Consider the following 18,361-nt stretch of genomic DNA (forward strand, 5'->3'; position numbering starts at 1 on the left):
AGCCTTGCGCCGCGGAGGTCGATCGGAAATTTGCCAAGTAAGAGGCACAACTCAACGCTCTAAAGCTGACGTAGAAGCACCTACCCTATATGTATTAGCCTCTTGTTCTTGAGTGCTTATGGTGTCAATGGCCAATGCTATTTATTAATTGAGGATAATCAATCTCCGCTATTAGCTGTTTGGACTGACTTAAGAATTGTCTGTTTCATCTCGTTCTCGGCCCCTACGGAAACGAGCTACCCGACTTGGAAGCTCTCTTTCGAGCTGGTCTAATCTAAGCAAGTCTAGCCCAACAAATGGGCGAATGGCCCTCCGTTGACCCACTCAATTTCGAAAGATTGGAGAAAGAAAGGAGGGGAAAAGAAGACTAAAAGAGAGAGATAAAATAACGATTCTCGGCCGATCACACCTTTCCACCTCTATGATGAGCTTGTGTCCGCTCTACATTATGGAGGGCTCTCTAGCTCTCAAACAAAGGAAAATATCACGTCACTGTCACAGAGTAGAGCCTTCGTTATCAAGGCAGTTTTCCTTTAGCACCGAGACCGGCTAATTGCAGTTTCATGTTGCTAGTATGCTGTCTTAGTGAGCGCAAGAAACACTGTGGGCTTCCACGCAGGCGCTGATTAGAAGCACCAGGTCTAGCTTTTGAGGCCTACCCCCTCTCGTGAGATAAGTCAATCCTACTGCTGCATATACGCAGGTCAGCCGTTTACCTCTTTCTCCTAGTTTTGATGCTCTATACGAGGGTAGTCATGCCTGCTCCACAAACTTGGCAACCGTACTGCTTAGGCACTCCACTTCTGAGGTAGAAGTCATTAAGATACCTTGACCTCAAAGTTCAGTTAGTCAGTGATCAGCGATACCTAAGGTAGAGTTTTGTTGTTAAGAATTAAGTTAAAGTTATAAGTTCACCAAACCAGGAACCACACAACGCTATAATCAGGGTGACTTGGTCAGGTGATCTACATTTCCTGTTGGGTATGTATGCTGATTGGGTCGATCTTGGGTAACTCAAGACTCGCGGGATCATTGGACACAAATCTCTCTGTGTGATGGCTGTGCAAGCCATACCCGGCCTTGCGCGTCTCGGCGATATGCTTACGCGTGAAGCCTCGGAGTACTCCTAGCTAGAACCGTAAACAAGCATAATTTGGTTGTGGGTCAGATCTGGCACCTTGGTCCAATGGTAGCAAGCACGGAAGTTTCCTCTTCTGATACATCTCTAGGGTCGAGAATCCCTGGCCAATACTATTTGAAGACTCCCAGGATAATACCGTAACCTATATAGCATACACCAGGCAAAGGTCCGTGTATGGGTGGAGCTTACGTGGGTTTTACGTCGGTAAGAAGGCTAGTCTGCTTGGACTTCCACATGTACACAATTGCCTTCGTGTACCGATCTTCTTCACTGATAGAGGCCTGAGCTACCCGGATTCGGCAAATGGCACGCCTGTCTCCTGGCTCGGCATAGACATATAGACCTGTTCTAACATGTCATACGTACAGGCGTACGGGGTTACCGTGAACGGAGCAAGGGGCGCTGCATATAACTTTATCTCAATATGGCAGTAAGCTGTCGTTGATCTTTACTTCACACGGCTGCCACCGGCTCCCCAATCGGCAATTGGCCCAGATATCAGGCGTACTGCGATGATATGCCGAATACCTATAAAGCTTCGATGGCTGCACGAATACTTCATGCGTAAAAGTCCTCACTAGACCCAATTCAAGGATATATCTGCAAAAATGACTACATTTCTCGTGCAAGAAGACACTTACAACACAAACAACCTCGACTTCAAGATACAGGGAATCCCCGAATCTTTTAGCAGTTTCGTCATTGACTTCAAGGCTTTCTTTGGTGTCAAGCCCCGGCATGTCAGCCGGAGGTTCAGCATTTCCCTCTCAGACCTCAGCTACCAGCCGAAGGTACGTAGTCCCTTTACCTTATCATCCCGTCTCTCGGGTACCAACACCACTGTGTAGATCTATAACCCCCGTGCCGACTGGGCAGTAACTGCTGCCTTCAACTCGTTCCAGGCGCTCCAGGCTTCAAGTCACAATCCAGTGCAACGCTTTGCAACCATCGGTACTGGCTCAGGCACCGACGCCATTGCAGCGCTGGATGTCTTCCCTCACCTCCACAGCATTGTTATGACAGATCTCCATGATGAAGTCGTCGACAAGGCCAAGATCAATCTGATGTCTGCCACTGAAAAGGTCGACGGCCGGGTGAGGGCGGTTGCCAGGGACGCTACTGGGCTGTCTGGTCATGGCTTAGTGCCCCTCAAGGATCAGGTGCCTTTTGACCTGATATATGAGTGAGCTTTCCCTCACGAATCGCAAGATCCTGAAGTCGAAGAATACTGAACAGCATTCTAGAAATCTCCCCAATATTCCCCTACCGGATGACGCTGATCTCCTGGACGGTCAAACCTCCTCGACCTACTTTGATTGCTCAGACGTGTCGGGAATGGTTCCCTCGTTCGTGTCTACGGCTCTTCTAGACCTTCACTATGTCTGTCTCTTGCAGGCAAAGACCTTCAATCTGCTCACCGAAACTGGCGTCGTCCTATCAAGCATGGGCAGCAGAATCCCAATCGACACCATGCTTCGGCTAGCAGATGCAGCTGATTTCACTGGAAGAATCCTGTCCATGTCTTGGAAAGTGCAGAGTGAGCCAGACTCAGTGATTGAAGGGTACGCGACTCAGCAGGAGAAGGGACTTGGACCGGTAAGTTTACTGCCACTCCGCATCAAGGGCTTCTGAGACCTTAGTAAGTTGAAACAACAAGCTAATCACGAACGTGCAGTTCTATTTCTACCGCGTGAGTACGCTACGGCGCGTTTTCGGTCACCTAACAGCGGCTGAGGCCGGAGTTCGTGCGCTAGAGATTGAGAATGAGCTTTTGCCTCATCGATTGGATGCAGTGACTGCTTTGAAAGCTCACAAGCAAGGTATCGATATCGGTCACCCAGTTGTCGTTATGGCTAGCACTAGACTTTGAGGTTGCTTTGTGACTGATTGTTATCGGCGTTACCTTTTTACGACATAGCTCGAGCCCTGAAAAAAGAAATCAGAATCTGTTTAGGAGTATATTAGGTTATTGTTAAAAGTCCTGTGACGCCTTGCAATAATTGACACTCAATTCCTGCGTTCCTCAGCAGATAAACAAAAGTAGACTTTGCGGACAGCATCAACAGATAATATTAGAAAAATGTCTTTCGAATTGTATTACAGACTTTGAATATTTCATATCTATATCTTATAATAGTTGTTTGCGTTGATGTGGTCAATGAGTTGGATTGCGATAGAATAGCATCCTATATCTGATAAAATATTGTTTGTATTAATGACGTGATAAATGATTTGGATTGCGATAGAATAGCACCCAATCAAATGTTATAGTTCCACCGTGACCCCTGATGAGCGTCTTCAACATTTATATATTTTGCCTTCGTATATCCTAGATGGATTAATGGAATTTTGCTTAATGGCGTCTTTCGCAGCTCGATATATGCCTCTCTTCGAAGACTTCGTCGATAACTTCATATGTTCTTGCGGCGTCATTGCGGATACTAATGCGATGCATCATTGTAACAGTAAGTTTTCTGGAAAGAGTGGAGATGGGCGGCTCGGGTTCCCACTGTGAACATTGAAATTTGGCACTATAACGCAGATTGCCGAAACCTGCCTCGGTTAAACCGGTGTCCGGTGGACATGGAATATATATTAAGAATCATTCAAGTTCGGAGCGATAAGTTTCATTGGTTTCATTTGAATTTGCGACCATGAAGCTGAACTTGCTGGTTGAAATTCTCTCTGTGGCAGCTACTTTTGGCGTTACTACTCTGGCCGCGTCGGTGACCGAAGCGACAAAATTTACTTTGACAGTACACTTTTTCACCTCCTAAAGATATGATATATTGCTGACAGATACACCTTTAAAAGTATGGTTATCCTCTCCCGGAGTTTGCGCGGGCCGCTGTCCCAATTCTAAATGAGGTCAATTCCACCAACCGCTTTGTGCATATGAGACAGCTGGCAACATCTGCCTCCCAGTCTGTGGTACGCCCCAATGTGGATACACTGTACTCGACAGCTGTTATTGATCTCTCCCATAATGATGTTGTGGTGGATATTCCCGTCGCCGAGGACAGATACTGGGTCTTCCCGTTCTACGATGTGTACGGCAACAACTATGTCAATCTGGGCAGCGTAGAGAACAGCAAAGCGGGAAAATACATTCTCCGTTTTAACCCCGACGAAAAGCAAAGTTCTGGTGTACAGCTGTTCAGTGACCCGGAAAAGCGCGATGGCCTACAGGGCTATGTCAATTCGCCAACACCAAATGGACTTATTGTCGTTCGATACGCCGTTACAAACGCTGCGGGAGACCTGCAAAAAATCCATGCTCTCCAAAACCAGAGCCGTCTTCATACCGTTAAAAAGGATGGTAGAACTAGTTTTCGAGCAACAGTCCCTCCCCTGACCATATCTCTGCTCAATTCGTCGCTACCTTCTGACCCAGCGACGAAGATTATGCAACTGACAGCGCGCATTGCACCGCACAACCCCCCGCGCAACATCTCCGACCTGGAGCGTGTCAATAACATGCTCAGAGAAGCTGGCATCAGGGACGGGGTATATGAGCCCCAGAAAGGCCAGAACTTAACTGCGGCATACCTTGCTTCGGAAGTGGCCATGGCCAAAGTAGCCAGTAAACCCCAGAACGTGCGTTCGCTCGGAAATGGATGGAAAGAGTTAGCTCCGACAGTACAGGGTGATTATGGCGAGAATTATGTGATGCGAGAATATGTGACATATACTGGCTTCCTCGCTCTCAGGGCCACGGAAGTGCTGTACCCATCTTATAGTACTGGCCCAAAGGGGCTATGCCTAGGCCCCAGGGAGTCATACATCTTCACGTTTTCCAGCAAGCCGCCTTTGGAGCAGTTTGGGTTCTGGAGTTTAACTGCGTACAATGCGGAGGAATACCTGGTTCCCAACACGCTGAATCGATATGCGCTGGACGACCGCTCAAACCTCACTTACGCTGATGACTCTCTGGTGTATGACAGCAATGCCAATGGTGATAGAAGCTTCCAGCTGCTGGTTCAGCCTGCAGATATTGAACCCCCAAAGAACTGGACGTCCAAGTATGTGGCCACTCCCTTCGTGTATTTTCTACTAGCTGACATTAAAAAAAGCTGGCTCCCAGCTCCAAAGGGCGGAGGAGATATTTCCCTTACGCGTAAGTCCCACTTTTTGCTCCCTGCATAATTGTTCGATCAAAATCATGGTCTAACTGAGCAGTCCGGTTCTATGCCCCAACTGAACAACTGCGCAATGGCTCATGGCCCTACCCGGTAGTGCAGAAAGTGGAAGCTATTTAGCCGTAATTTATCCATCGCTATAGGCCCGGTCCTGGTGCTGCATTGGTTTTGTTTACGTTACGGCATCTTGGCAGACATGAGGCTATATGGGTTACATGGGTTATGTCTATACCTCGCTATGCCCAGCCCATGGGTGGGCAACTACAGGCCAAAGTTTATGGGCTGCAGGTTATAGGCTTCCAATTCCACCGGTCTATGCCTGTTTATGGACAGTCTATGAGCTGTCTATGGGTCGTATTTGCAGTATATCTGTATATTATTTTCTGAATTAGATTGTATAAATGATAAGTCATCAAGTCAATTCTTTGTTTTATGAAATATATAGTTTTGTTATAATATAACAGAATCTTGGTTTTGTTAGTGTATAATATAAATAGATTATTCTTATTTTATATTTATATAAAACGGAATCTTTTTAATATAAAGTTTTTCTAGACTTTTCATATTTTTTCGATTGAATACATAGAATGATGCCGTATTGCGGCGGGAATAGATGTTATTTTCAAGTTCCTCTGAACATCCAACGGGGTTGGTTGGTACCTGACAAAAACGTGTGCATTTGGAGATGTGGGAGGAAGCTTAAGAACTTCAAGTGTTCAAGTTGAATCATCTTATCATCCCTTCTAGTAGGCTTCTACTATGTAGTTGACTGTGAGGGGATTCTTTCGGATCTTTCCAAATTCATAAATGAAACTTTCTAGTAGGTCTGACAACTGTAATAGATCTGGATCTATCCGAATTTTCACTAGACGGACTAGTAGTAGATCGGGTCTTAGAAAGAGCGAGGTGCATAAGGGAGAAAACATCTGCGTGCGTCAAGGTATCTGAACATCAATTGTTCCAAGATCATCCACTTTGTCTGACAAAATCATGAAGGCGACATACAAGCTCACTATATCAATCTTGGATCAAGTACTCATGTGAGAAGGTACCTGGCATTCCCATCAAAACTAATATGGTACAGTCCAATAATCCCTTCCCGTAACTTTTAGGTCGCAAAGCGACTTCTGCTTCGAATCTTTTTTCCGTATCTAAAGAAGATGTACCTGTAATCAAGCTATAAATTCAATATGCATTAGTCCTTCCGCACTTGACTTACGGAAATGGAGTCATAGCAAGGCTCAGGAAAGCAAGCAAGGATGTAGCCCACTGATCACCCAACTTGTGGTACACTAGCAGGGTGATGTAATTGTCAGCTACTGGCAGAATGCCTACCCATTACAGTGAGACAACTTACTCTCCACTCCAAAGAGAGGAAAAGCAGCTGCAAAGGTACTCCTGGTAAAGCTGTTGGCACCAAGCGCACTGGCTGCGTACAGTGGATAAGCGTCCACGAAAAACGTAAAGACCCCTTGAAATACGAAGATCATTCTATTTACGGTGTCAGTGAGAGCGCCATCAGGCATCCAGTCTCCAAGACAGTGTGAACTTACCCAGCTCCAAATACGGCGCTTCCAATGATAGGCACAATCCAATGGACTGAAGGGAAGCTGTTGTCTTTCAGTCATTTGCCACGTCTTAGGGGTGAGACAATGTACTCACGTTGTCCATCCAAACCAGAACAGTCCGATCGTCATGAGCGGAGCTCCGATGACAGCGGGTGGTAGACGACTTTCCGGCTCATTGTTCCTGGTATTTCCTTCCTCTTTGTGGCCTCGGGAGAAGTAGGGGTAAATCTTGCAGCACCTGCTCCGCTCTTAGTCCCAAATTGCCTCCATGATGCAAGAAAATGTGTGCGTTCACATCGAGTTGCTCATCACCTACCAAGGGTCAATTACGACTGCCAGTATCATACCCACGAATAGACCAGTGAATGCCAGTCCTGACTGCCATAACCCGAAATTATAGGCGTTTCCATACACCACCCCAAACGCTCCAAAGAAGAGATACTGGATGCCTAAGGCGATGGACGAGAGTAGGCAAAGATTAAGACACATCGGCTCCAGGAGAAGTAGCATGAATGGTCGATATAGGGAGTGAAGAACGGTCTACTCCGGACTCGCGGTTAGTCATTTATCAACGACCAAATTTTCTATTATATCTACCTTCAAAACAGATCGATCCATTTTTTCGATCGCTGCCCTCCATCGATCGTCTCCAGTTTCCTGCCGCAATTTGCGAGCCCTGCTTCGGAGCAGCACTGGCGCATATGTCTCGGGAACAAAAATGATAACGAGAATAGACTGGATGCTTGACCAGATGAGCAAGACGTAAAATGACCACCTCCTGTACGCTCGTTAGACTCGATTTACTGGGATTTTCCAGGCCCCAGGGGGAATTTCCGGCCTACCATAAGGCCCACGAATTTATCAGCCCGCCCAGAATAGGTCCTATGCTGGCCCCGGTACTGCAAGCCATTAGTCGCAAAGCGATACCACAAGCAACGGATTCCGTACAATGGTGAAGCTGTGTATAGCAGCATGGGGGTGTGCAAGGTGCTTTTGGTGTACATGTCGCCCACAGTAGCCCCCGCGACCGAGGTAAATGCCGCCCCTGCGAGTCCGTCTAAGAACCTTGCGACTAGCATTGTTTGAATATTGTGAGCAGCAGCACAGGGTATAAGGAAGACAATGTATAGAGGAAGTGAAACGAGATAGATGGGCCTTCTGCCGTAGAACTCCGACAATGGGCTCATTACTAAAGGTCCCCATCCCAGTCCAGCAATGTAGAAACTCAGCCCGAGAGTTGCAACGGTTCGAGAGCAATTGAATTCGGCCATTATCTGATTGTACGTCGCTGTGTAAAGCGAGCTGGTGACGCATACGCACACCGTCATTGTACTTACTAGGCTCACGATGATCCATTTGCGCTTCGATGTCATAGCGTGTGGGTTTGCTGGATCGTCCTCCTGCCAGTGAACCTCGTAATCGTCCTGGTGCTCATTATCTTCACTATTGATAATCGCCTCCTGGTCACCGAGCTCAGCCTGAGCCATTGTGCAAGGCATCGCCTTCCGGGCCGGAGGGGATGATGATCTTTCGTGGTGGGGCTGGCATGGCGCTGAGAGAAAGTGCGAGTTCGTTCTCGGTCGAGTAATCTTCTCTTCATGCAGATAAGCATCAGGCAAACCGGGTTGTTGGGGTGTTGGGCGCCACTGGTGCTCGGAACCGGATTTTAACATCTCATAGGGTTCCGGGTAGTACGCCGAACTCTGTATTTGGAAATAAGCCGAGATAGGTCTGGGAGTGCAACGCAGAAAAGGCCTCACTGAGACATACGGTTGGAAAGTGGTACAAAGCATGGGCAGTGGGTTGACAACAGCAAATTCGCCGACAAGGAGGTCAAAAAGTGAGGCAAACATTGACTTCTATCCATTAAGATTAACGCAGCATTCACTGCTATCTGCGCCCAATAGAAGCATTCAGACAAAGTAATAACACTGAGAATCATCGAATAGCGATTGCAGGTGAGCTTTTGTTCCTGGTCGGAGGTTGCCAAACCTCAATCAAAAGCCATGGCATGTCAGTTCACCTTGTAGTATTTCTGGGGTCATCCATATTGAGGACTTGTGTAGCCTGCATTAGTCTCTATATACATTGTAGAACCGCCATTGGTGACACTAGTATTCCGGTCCACGTGGATGGAACCGGGTGTATATAAGGCCACGTCACATATCCTTTTCATGATCAGATCTCTTCCCCAGCTGCTCTTCTGATCACCGTTGTTACTTCAGTTGGCTTCGAAAGGAAAGGACTATGGGAGGCGTCGAGGAACTCTGTGTGGATGGGATAACCTGCCGCCCAATCCTCCACCATCATTTTCTGGATCCCTAAGGGGATAGCATTATCCTGAGCACAGTAGAGGTAGGTACTGGGAACTTCTTTCCAGGCAGCATATGTGCATGGGCTGAGGAAGGTCCGATAACTTTGCGGACGTAAAGATTTGACTGCCGCCTGAGCATCTTCTTCGGATACGTCATTGTAGAAAACCTCGTCTGGTCTGTCTGGGTTGACTTCCAGGCGATCCGCCGAGACATTGAACCACGGCAAGTCGTTTCCCCCGAAAGCGCCGAGGAGAGATTTCCCTTCAGGAATGATAAACGAGCAGCAGAAGAAGATATGAGCCACGCCGCCGGCTTGGCCGTTATTCTGCCGGCTATCGCAGTCCAACCCCTTGACGGCTTCGCTTGAAGGCACTCCTCCGTAAGAGTGTACTACGAGCACGACCTTCTTGCCGGCATCGACTAGACGCTCTAGATGGCTTCGTATCTGGGCCACATCGGCAGAGAAGTCTGGCAAGTGCTCAGTTGGTCCCACGGAAGAAAGATGAACGAGGTCCGTCTCGTACCCCGCAGCTTCGAGTTGGTCGATCACTCTGCGATAACATTCCGGGCTGTGCCATGCGCCCGGCACGAAGACGATAGTGGGAAATGGTGCCATAATAGGATTCTAGCAGAAAGAGTCTCATGCCAGAAGTGGATGGATATTTGGTGCTCTGGCAGGGTTATAAATGAATACGGGGAAGATTATGGTGGCGGGTGACCGCATGCGGGAAAGTCATGAACTCATCACGGCAAATGGCGGTTTCGTATCAACCCGAGGATTGACTCAATTGACGTGTCGATTGGTGTCAGTGCAAACTAGTTGAGTACCGGGAAAATATCGGATAATGTGAATTGGCCTATCTCGATGCAGAATGTCTGCAGATGCGGGGAAGGAAAAATCTTCCATATGCGCGTGCTCCGGCTTCATTCTGGGTATGCCAGAACCTTCAATGAGATCCCTCAAAATAAGGGTTGAGCCTCCATGGCCCACTAATTTTATTGAGGAAATCAAATAAGTAGGATAGCAATACTTAGAGCTGTCAAACCAGGCGGCCGTCATCGCTGAAGTGTGATTGTAGATACATCAAGGGGACGGCAGGCAGGAGGCCAGACCCACGGAGCCCTCATTCTCGGGGCGGGGCAATGCGAAGGTGGGGGAGGGAAGCATCCCGTGTCAGAGATCCCACGCTTCTCGAGATAGTGTGCAAGTCGTCAAGTAGCCTTCAGTGTGCATTTTCTGGAGTAATAAAGTGCTGCAAATGTACACAAGTTTGGTGTAGGGAGTGGCATCGACTCTAATTTCTAGGCCACCAAAGGACTATCTCACAAGCTGACCCCAAAAAGTAACTATAAGTAACTGTAGTGGTACTGGAGTCTAAAGTCAGTGTTATCAATAGATTGTCAAAACAAATTGCAATCCGATGATGAAGCACACTTCCACGGAATGGTTCCAAGCGCAGGAGCCGTTCATGTGTACCAGGCTAGCCGTGGCATTTGCAGTCTACCTGATACACCAAGTTAGCAGCTCAGGCAGCTACGTACCTTGCCTATCCATATGTCCTCGTACGAGACTAACTAGTGTGTATGCTGTCCCTGCATGAATCCACTGCCAGGGTTGTATCCGATCAGTCATAGTCATGATCGGAAGGGGCGATCGAACCTGAGCCAAGCCAGATTCTGCAGATTGAGATGAGCATAGGGAAGAGGTGGAAATTAGGGGGGCAAGAATCCCCATCTGTCAGATAGCAGTTAACTTTCTACAAGCTTTATTCATTTTTCAGGTCATTCCCTCTCCATGTCCTCTAAGTTCTATTCATCCCTCTCCAATTGAATAATAACATAATAATCACTCCATCAAATGACTTGGGCTCACATGACTGGACTGTCCAGATGCGGTTAGCTCCAACATACATATCATCCATTTTATGCCTCAGGCACTTAGGTGTCCAACTCAAAGTGAAACACGGTTGCCTAATTGGGAAATAGTCAGGGGCAAAGCCCCAAAAATGGAACAGAATTGAGTCCAGACACCCTAATGGAGGATTGAGACTGCCAGCCTCAGCCTCGAACAACTGATTCAGAGCAAGAGATTGTGCTTTGTTGATCGCCACCAGGTTCACTACCTAACTCTGCTACAACTCGAAACCGCAAAGACACTTTAAAGGGTTTTAGGGAATGGGTCAGTGGGGAATGGAGAGGCCGCCGGTGCACAGTTGGACAGTGGATGAAACTATTCCCGGCAACAATCTCAAACCGCCCAGGGGCGCCAGGCCGTGAATTGGACCAAACAGCATTCCGCATTCACTCCCCCCTGCTGGTCCGTGCTGAAGCCACTAGTCCTGGCAATGTCTTATCCCCTTTTGAGGGCGCCAGAGAGCAGGTTCGATTCAGAACGCGACCCTCGCGTCCCCTTTTTTATCTTCCCCTTCCCCGTCTCTTCCCTACGGCTCTGCCCGTTCCCCGGAACTTGCATATCAGGTCCCCCCAATGGAATCATCCCAAGCCTTCTCTCTCTCCCGGCGAGCAGTCGCTATTGCGATGCCTCTGTGGGCTCGCGACGACTCGGATTCCTCGTCTGGCGAGAAGCCCGTCAGTAACTTCCTCAAGAGCGGCGTGCCAGGCATCATCGTTGGCATGTGAGTACTGCGCGGCTTCTTCGCCTGCGACCTTGGACATGCTAACAACGGTCCCTAGATTCTTCCTGATCGCAGTCTCTGTATGCTGCTATTTCCTTTGGCGCAACAAAAAGCGAGATGCCAAAGAAGCCGCGGCGGTACGAGACTGGAATGATGCATGACCTCGGATGATCTGCAGCATCATCGGCAACCATCCTCGACGTTGTGCTACCAGGGCTGGACCGATTCTTCCTTTCTCTCTCTCTCTCTCTCTCCCTCCCTCCCTCTCTAGCTCTACTTCTCTCTCATTTTCCTCATCCCATCTCGACCTCCAGCTCTTTCTCTCTTGCTCCGTTGCTTTCTATCGGCCTTCTTTCAGTTTCTCTTTTTTATCCGCTCTCTGGAGTTTAAGTGGGTTCGGTTCTCTTATACCTCTGTTATCGTCCTCGACAAAGTTTGCATGTCTGTTGCCATAGCATTTTTCAAATGGTTCGCCATACTACGTTTCGCATGGCTCGTCGCCCATAAAATTCACTGAACGCATCAACGAACATGTACTCTCAATCCTACGTCGCTGCCTTTTTGATGTCTTGGCGCCTGGCCTACCCAATCTGCCATGTATTATTATCCAATTGAGGCTGGCACCCCTTGGCCGATACCTGACTTGGGATGGCCTAGCGACAATCACTCACTCATCGTCTCTTTCATACCCTCTGTAGATCGTCCCGCACTGATTAGTGCATATGTTGTACAGTATGCATTGCATGGTTGTTCTAGAAACAACATCGACAAAGTTTTTTCAACGGTTCTCAAAATAGCTTATGCCTTCTTGTTTGGGCTAGCAAGGTTTGTTTAGTTTTTCCGTTTCGGGCAAGTCTGGTATGTGGGACTACCCAAGAAAGAAACAAGGCCCACGTGAGAGCCAGACCCAAAGATACCCCATAGATAGATAGAAGGAATCTGCTCTTACAACCGTCAAACTGCAGATGACAAGGTCTCAGCGTAGTAAATCAGGCCAAAAAAATGTTATTCTCTGACGTGTAACTGCTTCACACCGATAAGCAAGTTTAAGCATCTTATAAGACATCTGCTGTGGGTAAGAAAAACTCTGCTCTGAAACATAACCCACAACAGTGGCCACCGAAACATTGTTCCACAACCTCACTATAACAAGGAACATAACACACTTCCCCCTTCAGCTAACTCTACATATACTACTACCTGCTTCTCTCCAACATCGTCCCACCAGAATACAAGACCCGGCTTCTAGCCTCAGCCTTGCAGGACCCCTACTTTCGACGTGTCTCCACATAATCGCACATTGACCGCTGAATGAGCATTCATGGGGGGGGAAAAGTAAAAGAAGAGTGCTATCGTAGACCACCAGGGAAGCATTCAGCTGCCTTGAATTCGAAAAAGCGGCCGAGCCTCAGACGATAGGCGGATCGATGAGGCTTGGTGTGATCCTGACGGATCCTGAACTGTTATGATTCGCTTGAGTCCTGGGGGTTAGGGGCCAAAAGATGCGCCATGGAACTCCTTCGGGTGGTCGAATAACCGAGAGCACCAATCATCTGGATTTAACTCGAAAGGGACGGGTAGACGGGTGTAGCCGATAGTAGAGTCATCTAGGACGCATTTTTGGGTTTCCGACATCTTGTAGCGATGGAGATTGGACGTATGAAATTGACCTTGGATTTGTTGTCTAGTGTAGGCGAAGCGGAGAAAGACCGACAGAAACAAAGTCAGCTAATTAATAATTATTGCTGTAACTATAATTACTCAGATTGTCTATGTCTATGGCGGATGGTCAAATCATCAAGCACTCTCACCACCAATCAACCCAGATCTCTCAACCGCTACAGAGCCTTCCCTCACATCCACCGAAGTCGATCTAGATGTATCCCAATTCTTGAAAACGTACACCCCATCCTCAGTTTCTGGCTCCACAGCCACCCGTCGGCTCGGCTGTCCAGCATACTCCTCGAACATTTCATCAACCGAATGAACTTCCTTGCGCGATCCAGGTTCCTCAAACCGATCTGCTACGAGGCCCGAGATTCCAAGCCGCGCATGAACATCAGGGACTGCTCCCCGGGCGGTGCTGATAGCGATTCCCGCAAAAATCAAGCCCACGATGACATACAAGAAGTTCACGGCAACCAAGGTGAAGAGTGGAGCCATGGGAACCCGCGATACAAGGGAAGTCTCCCTCTGCTGCGCTGCTAGTGCCGGGCGCGATTCAATCCCGTCTGCTCCCAGGGCCAGTATCACCTTGCTGAATGACTGTGCGATCTTGTCTGCGAACTCCTGGCCTGTTTGGCTGAACGCGGCTGCCCCGATTTCCAGCTCGATAGATGGTTCCCAGTCGACTGTCTGCGCGATGCTCGTCTGCCAGATGTTGGATACCGAGGTGTTGCTGTCGGTGGGTACGAAGCGGGTCACGGAGTTGTTGACTCGGTCGTACACGATGTCGTAGATCGTGGTGTTGCAGCCAAGGACGTAGCCATACACGCCCGACTCATTCTGCACGAACTCTGTCGAATTGGGAACGGTCCCGCCAGAGGTACTTAGTACGCCGGCGATGACATAGTAGAACGGGTTTCCTGTGCCATAGTTGGAAGTCTCGTTGTCTTCGATGTCAGTTGTCATACTGGAGTCTGTAAAAAAGCCCGTAATCAATTCGGTGGAGTCGATGAAGCCGGCAAAGGCACTCGAGCAATTGTATCGGAGAGAGGTCGTCACTTCGGTCAGGTTGCATCTTTTGGAGAACATCTCGCACTGTGTCGCAGCACCATATGTTTGAGCTTCGTAATCCCGGTCGGTCACGGAGGCCGTGCCCTCTGGTAATCCAAGGTAGCTGTACATCGTGCTGTTGTTGTCGTAGGTGTACACGGTCGCAAAATCAGAGACGTTGTTTAGCACGCCGAGACTGACGGTTGCATTTGCCAGGAACTGGCCCGTGACAGCCATCGAGACACTACATAGGCCAGTATCTTCCTGTGCTGCGACCGAATTGTTGCCTTTCAAGCACTGGGGGGTCAGGCCAAAGCTGTAGGCGGTATTATTCGTGGCGGCAGTGGCGCGAGTGAAGGAGACTGTCGTCGTAGTCAAGTGAAGCCAGGTATCTGCCAAAGAAACCAACGCTCTGATTTGGGAGTTATCAGACAATGTACAAATCAGATAAGGTGGGTGCATGCAGTAGCTCTCTGTACATACCCAAGTAATGTCGCTAGCAAAGCCACAGAAGCGGCTGAGAACAGAGTGAGAGTCTGAGGCTGGCGCTTCTTTTTCCACGAAACGAGGTAAACAATCCAGCTCCAGGTCGCTCCGAGAGTGCCCCCGTCAAAGAACTTGAGCATGAGCGTCAGTTGGTGTGGGGTAGGCAACCGTTCAAAACGTCCTTGTTGTATGTCCTGGAGGTACCTTCTCGCGATGGGAAATGACGCAAGCGTGATGAGAAATCCCGACAGCATAGGAGCCAAGGTACTAGCCCATGAGGTCACAAATAGAAGAATACTCGAGTTCATATTCACGTAGTACGCATCCGATGAACCTTCTGTCGCGAGGCCCACGCGGAGATTCTCAAACGGGGAGTCTCCATGGTCAACCCGGTAGCTAAAGACCAGTGCGAGGAAGACAGCTGTCAGTGATGAGAGGGGAATGGTGAGTAGAAACCAGCTCCAGATTATGAAGATCCAATGAGAGGTAATTCCAATCTTTTCTTCTTTCGCCTTAGGGTCCTTTTTTGGGTTGGATGACGTAGGGTCACTTGCGACAGAGACAACGGTATCAGACTCGGCCATGGTCAAGCTGTCTTGTGGTCAATCCGATACTAAATCTTGGATAGAGGACAAGGATGGTTTTGAGTTGCACCAACTCTGGGAGATCCTGCATTATATACAGGCGAAGTGGTAGGCCATTGCTCGTGCGTCTCGCGAGGCTGAGCGGCTGTCAAAACTTCAGTGCTATCGATCGGGGTCATCTTAGACCTATATTGAAAAGAGAAGTTTGCTAAGCAGATCTGACATGTGGAGACTGCATTTTAAAGTCTTCCAGGTTTTCTGGCAGCACTACAGCATTATGTAGAGCCACCAGGATGTAGTGGGTCCTGTCTGACTGGCTAGACTAGGGAACTGATCCTCTCATTTGTTGAAGTCAGAGGTAGAAGGATCACGGGCTGGCGTCCGTCAGCATTCACTCCGCCCACCTCATGAACATTTAATTATTCCTCTTATAACACACGGTCACTCCCTGTTAATTTAGCGACTGTGCCCATGCTAGAGCGGATTGCCTGCAGGCCTTGGTTAGGAGAGCTTTATCCGGTATCGGCCTTTCCCTGCTCATGACTATGAGAATCGTTTGGATTGGTCAAGGAACATTTGCACTTAGGCAATCTTTGTAATATGAACTAGTTATCTATCTGTGGTGGTATAACAAAGAATATTCTGTCAGCTTGACAGGGCAACAAGACGAACTCCCATGTTGACAGGTCGTCGGACATGCCGAAATCCATCGAAATGGTGCTAGGCACATATTATGCCACTTGCTCTTGTGCTCCTGCATTATTTTGTGTATATAGTCCCAGCCTCCACCACCGGATAGGCAGGGATGCACGCAGTCCGTCATGCTCCTATGTGAAAGAAATGGCGAGCAAATTTCACCTCGGGACAGGGTGTCCAATGGTCGGGCAGCATGTTATAGTTTGGATATTGGAGCCGGGAAAGAGATTTCGAGAGGCTTCGAGTAGAGATGCCTTTCATGTCATCGGTACGTTGTCGAACAATATAACGCCGGGGAAAGCATGGGAACGAAGGTCCTCTCAAGGAGTTGAGGTCACAACCACATTCATTCCTTCGATGTTTCCACGAGACCAACCTGTCGTTGCGTTTTAAAGAGAGATCGTGTTTCGTCATGCAGGTTCGTTTCTATGTGAGGTGCGTTAGTGACACAACTTCGGTCAGCAAGAACGCTTCTCTGAGCCTGGAATGCCTCTATTAGTACTCTTACCAAGCCAGTTGGTGGCCCGTGGAGCTTAGCATAATGTTCCCAGTTCTTGGTAGAAACAGGGCAGACTTGCTTTGGCAAAAGGTATAGAAGATATACGCATGTCAACTCAAGCGTTTAGTCTTCACTGTCATGCCGGCTCCAATGTGCAATACGACTAAGTACACATACCATGCCTCTATGGCGCTCTCATCGTCCCTCAGTGCCGAACAGGTCTTTCCACGGTCTATCTATATAGCTGCAATGCTTGCTGCAAGTGCCAACAGGAAAGCCCAAAAAGATAAGTTGGAAGGAAAAAGTTGCTAGACCTTTTGGAATGGGGTGCCAATTGAAGGGGAGGACAGTTTGTCGCAAGAGCTTGTTGTCAAGCGAGTTCACAATAAAATAGCCCCTAAGAGAATCTGAGGGGGGACGACATAGCCACAAGGGGTTGATCCTGCTGTGTTGGGTGGAGAGTTTGTTAAGGCCCCGAACCCTGGGGATCTCACTGCAACATCAGCAGATGCCAACTGCGGAAACATTGTGAAATACTGGGCCGGTATATTGGAGTGGTGTGACCCAGAACGTGACCGATGTGGTTTATTGGTCTGGGTGACCCGGGGTAGAGTAATTGCTCCGTTAGAAATTTCCCATGTCAAAGAAATCGCCGGAACACCAGCTCCGAGAGATATAGTAGGTTGTCCCGTGTCTGACGAACGGTACCTGCATTACATCTACATGTCATGACGAACACCCCCAACAGGATGGAGTCAGAGTTGGGGGCCGAACCTGCACTGGGCCAAAGCAGTTTCTGCATCATCCATTGAGGCAGTGAGACGGAATTAAACTCCTCATGTGTGTTTATTTGTCAAGTAGTACTTGGCATACAACTCGCGATGCTGCAGAGAGAGTGGGTAGTCGAAGGCCAACATCTCCAGTTTAGAAGGTGTAGCTAGGACCCCTCGGAACATTCGGATAGGCCGGGGCTTTAGTAACACATGAATCATGAAGTTCCTGGTCTTAAAGCATACATTCCATATGACTGTTATGGTAGGGTTAGCGATGGAGAGGATACCAGCAGTGTGATGGGAAGCTGCTGAAAGGGGGGTAACATCTGGATAGCTTCTGATCCGACGCTAAGGGAAAGTCTGCCAGACTAGCCTCTCTCGCTAAAGGACGAGTTCGGCTGGCGTGCTCGCTCATGTCCAGCAGCGTCAGACCCCACCCACCGCCACAGCGCTTGGCCGGATCCGCCGTCTGCCAATGTCAGCTTCCCATGAGCGATCGAGGCGCCCGGAGAATAACCTGCGCAGGAACGGGAAGCCGAGATGTTGGTTCTCTGCCCCCAGATTGGATCGCCACGGCCACCATCTGAAACACAAACTCAATCCCTAGAAGCTGAAACCGGCCCCTTCCGTTACACGGTGCCTTACACAGTGCCAATGCTGAATAGGGGCATCTCCACTGCACTACATGACTGTTCTACAAAGTTTCTCGGGGAATCTCTGTGTGCCTTAGGGCTGCTGGCATGCGTGTAACTCTCGAGTCTCCGAGAGTGCATCGATGCGCAGTCACTAGACGAGGGAAACACAACACA

General features: G+C 48.7%; 6 protein-coding genes across 6 annotated transcripts; 3 read left to right on the plus strand and 3 right to left on the minus strand.

The window, feature by feature from the left end:
• Window positions 1-1,749: 1,749 nt before the first annotated feature.
• On the plus strand, window positions 1,750-3,011 carry AKAW2_31571S (uncharacterized protein; the record flags this gene model as incomplete). Its single annotated transcript, XM_041688210.1, has 4 exons — window positions 1,750-1,932; window positions 1,990-2,324; window positions 2,386-2,737; window positions 2,817-3,011. 4 exons carry the CDS (start codon window positions 1,750-1,752, stop codon window positions 3,009-3,011), a joined length of 1,065 nt encoding a protein of 354 aa, XP_041542018.1.
• Window positions 3,012-3,795: 784 nt separating this feature from the next.
• AKAW2_31572S (uncharacterized protein) lies at window positions 3,796-5,400 on the plus strand (the record flags this gene model as incomplete). Its single annotated transcript, XM_041688211.1, has 4 exons — window positions 3,796-3,897; window positions 3,956-5,163; window positions 5,215-5,258; window positions 5,321-5,400. 4 exons carry the CDS (start codon window positions 3,796-3,798, stop codon window positions 5,398-5,400), a joined length of 1,434 nt encoding a protein of 477 aa, XP_041542019.1.
• Window positions 5,401-6,495: 1,095 nt separating this feature from the next.
• Window positions 6,496-8,335, minus strand: AKAW2_31573A (MFS transporter; the record flags this gene model as incomplete). The annotated part of the gene is made up of 8 exons (XM_041688214.1): window positions 6,496-6,572; window positions 6,638-6,771; window positions 6,834-6,890; window positions 6,943-7,086; window positions 7,165-7,388; window positions 7,446-7,626; window positions 7,691-7,747; window positions 7,797-8,335. The coding sequence occupies 8 exons, from the start codon at window positions 8,333-8,335 to the stop codon at window positions 6,496-6,498; spliced, it is 1,413 nt and encodes a 470-aa protein (XP_041542020.1).
• A 691-nt stretch (window positions 8,336-9,026) lies between these two features.
• Window positions 9,027-9,779, minus strand: AKAW2_31574A (uncharacterized protein; the record flags this gene model as incomplete). Its single annotated transcript, XM_041688215.1, has 1 exon — window positions 9,027-9,779. One exon carries the CDS (start codon window positions 9,777-9,779, stop codon window positions 9,027-9,029), a length of 753 nt encoding a protein of 250 aa, XP_041542021.1.
• Window positions 9,780-11,650: 1,871 nt separating this feature from the next.
• Window positions 11,651-11,960, plus strand: AKAW2_31575S (uncharacterized protein; the record flags this gene model as incomplete). The annotated part of the gene is made up of 2 exons (XM_041688216.1): window positions 11,651-11,799; window positions 11,858-11,960. 2 exons carry the CDS (start codon window positions 11,651-11,653, stop codon window positions 11,958-11,960), a joined length of 252 nt encoding a protein of 83 aa, XP_041542022.1.
• A 1,636-nt stretch (window positions 11,961-13,596) lies between these two features.
• On the minus strand, window positions 13,597-15,584 carry AKAW2_31576A (uncharacterized protein; the record flags this gene model as incomplete). The annotated part of the gene is made up of 2 exons (XM_041688217.1): window positions 13,597-14,926; window positions 14,998-15,584. 2 exons carry the CDS (start codon window positions 15,582-15,584, stop codon window positions 13,597-13,599), a joined length of 1,917 nt encoding a protein of 638 aa, XP_041542023.1.
• Between the last annotated feature and the right edge of the window lie 2,777 nt (window positions 15,585-18,361).

The sequence above is a fragment of the Aspergillus luchuensis genome, chromosome 3, assembly GCF_016861625.1.
Source record: "Aspergillus luchuensis IFO 4308 DNA, chromosome 3, nearly complete sequence".
NCBI classification, from domain to species: domain Eukaryota; kingdom Fungi; phylum Ascomycota; class Eurotiomycetes; order Eurotiales; family Aspergillaceae; genus Aspergillus; species Aspergillus luchuensis.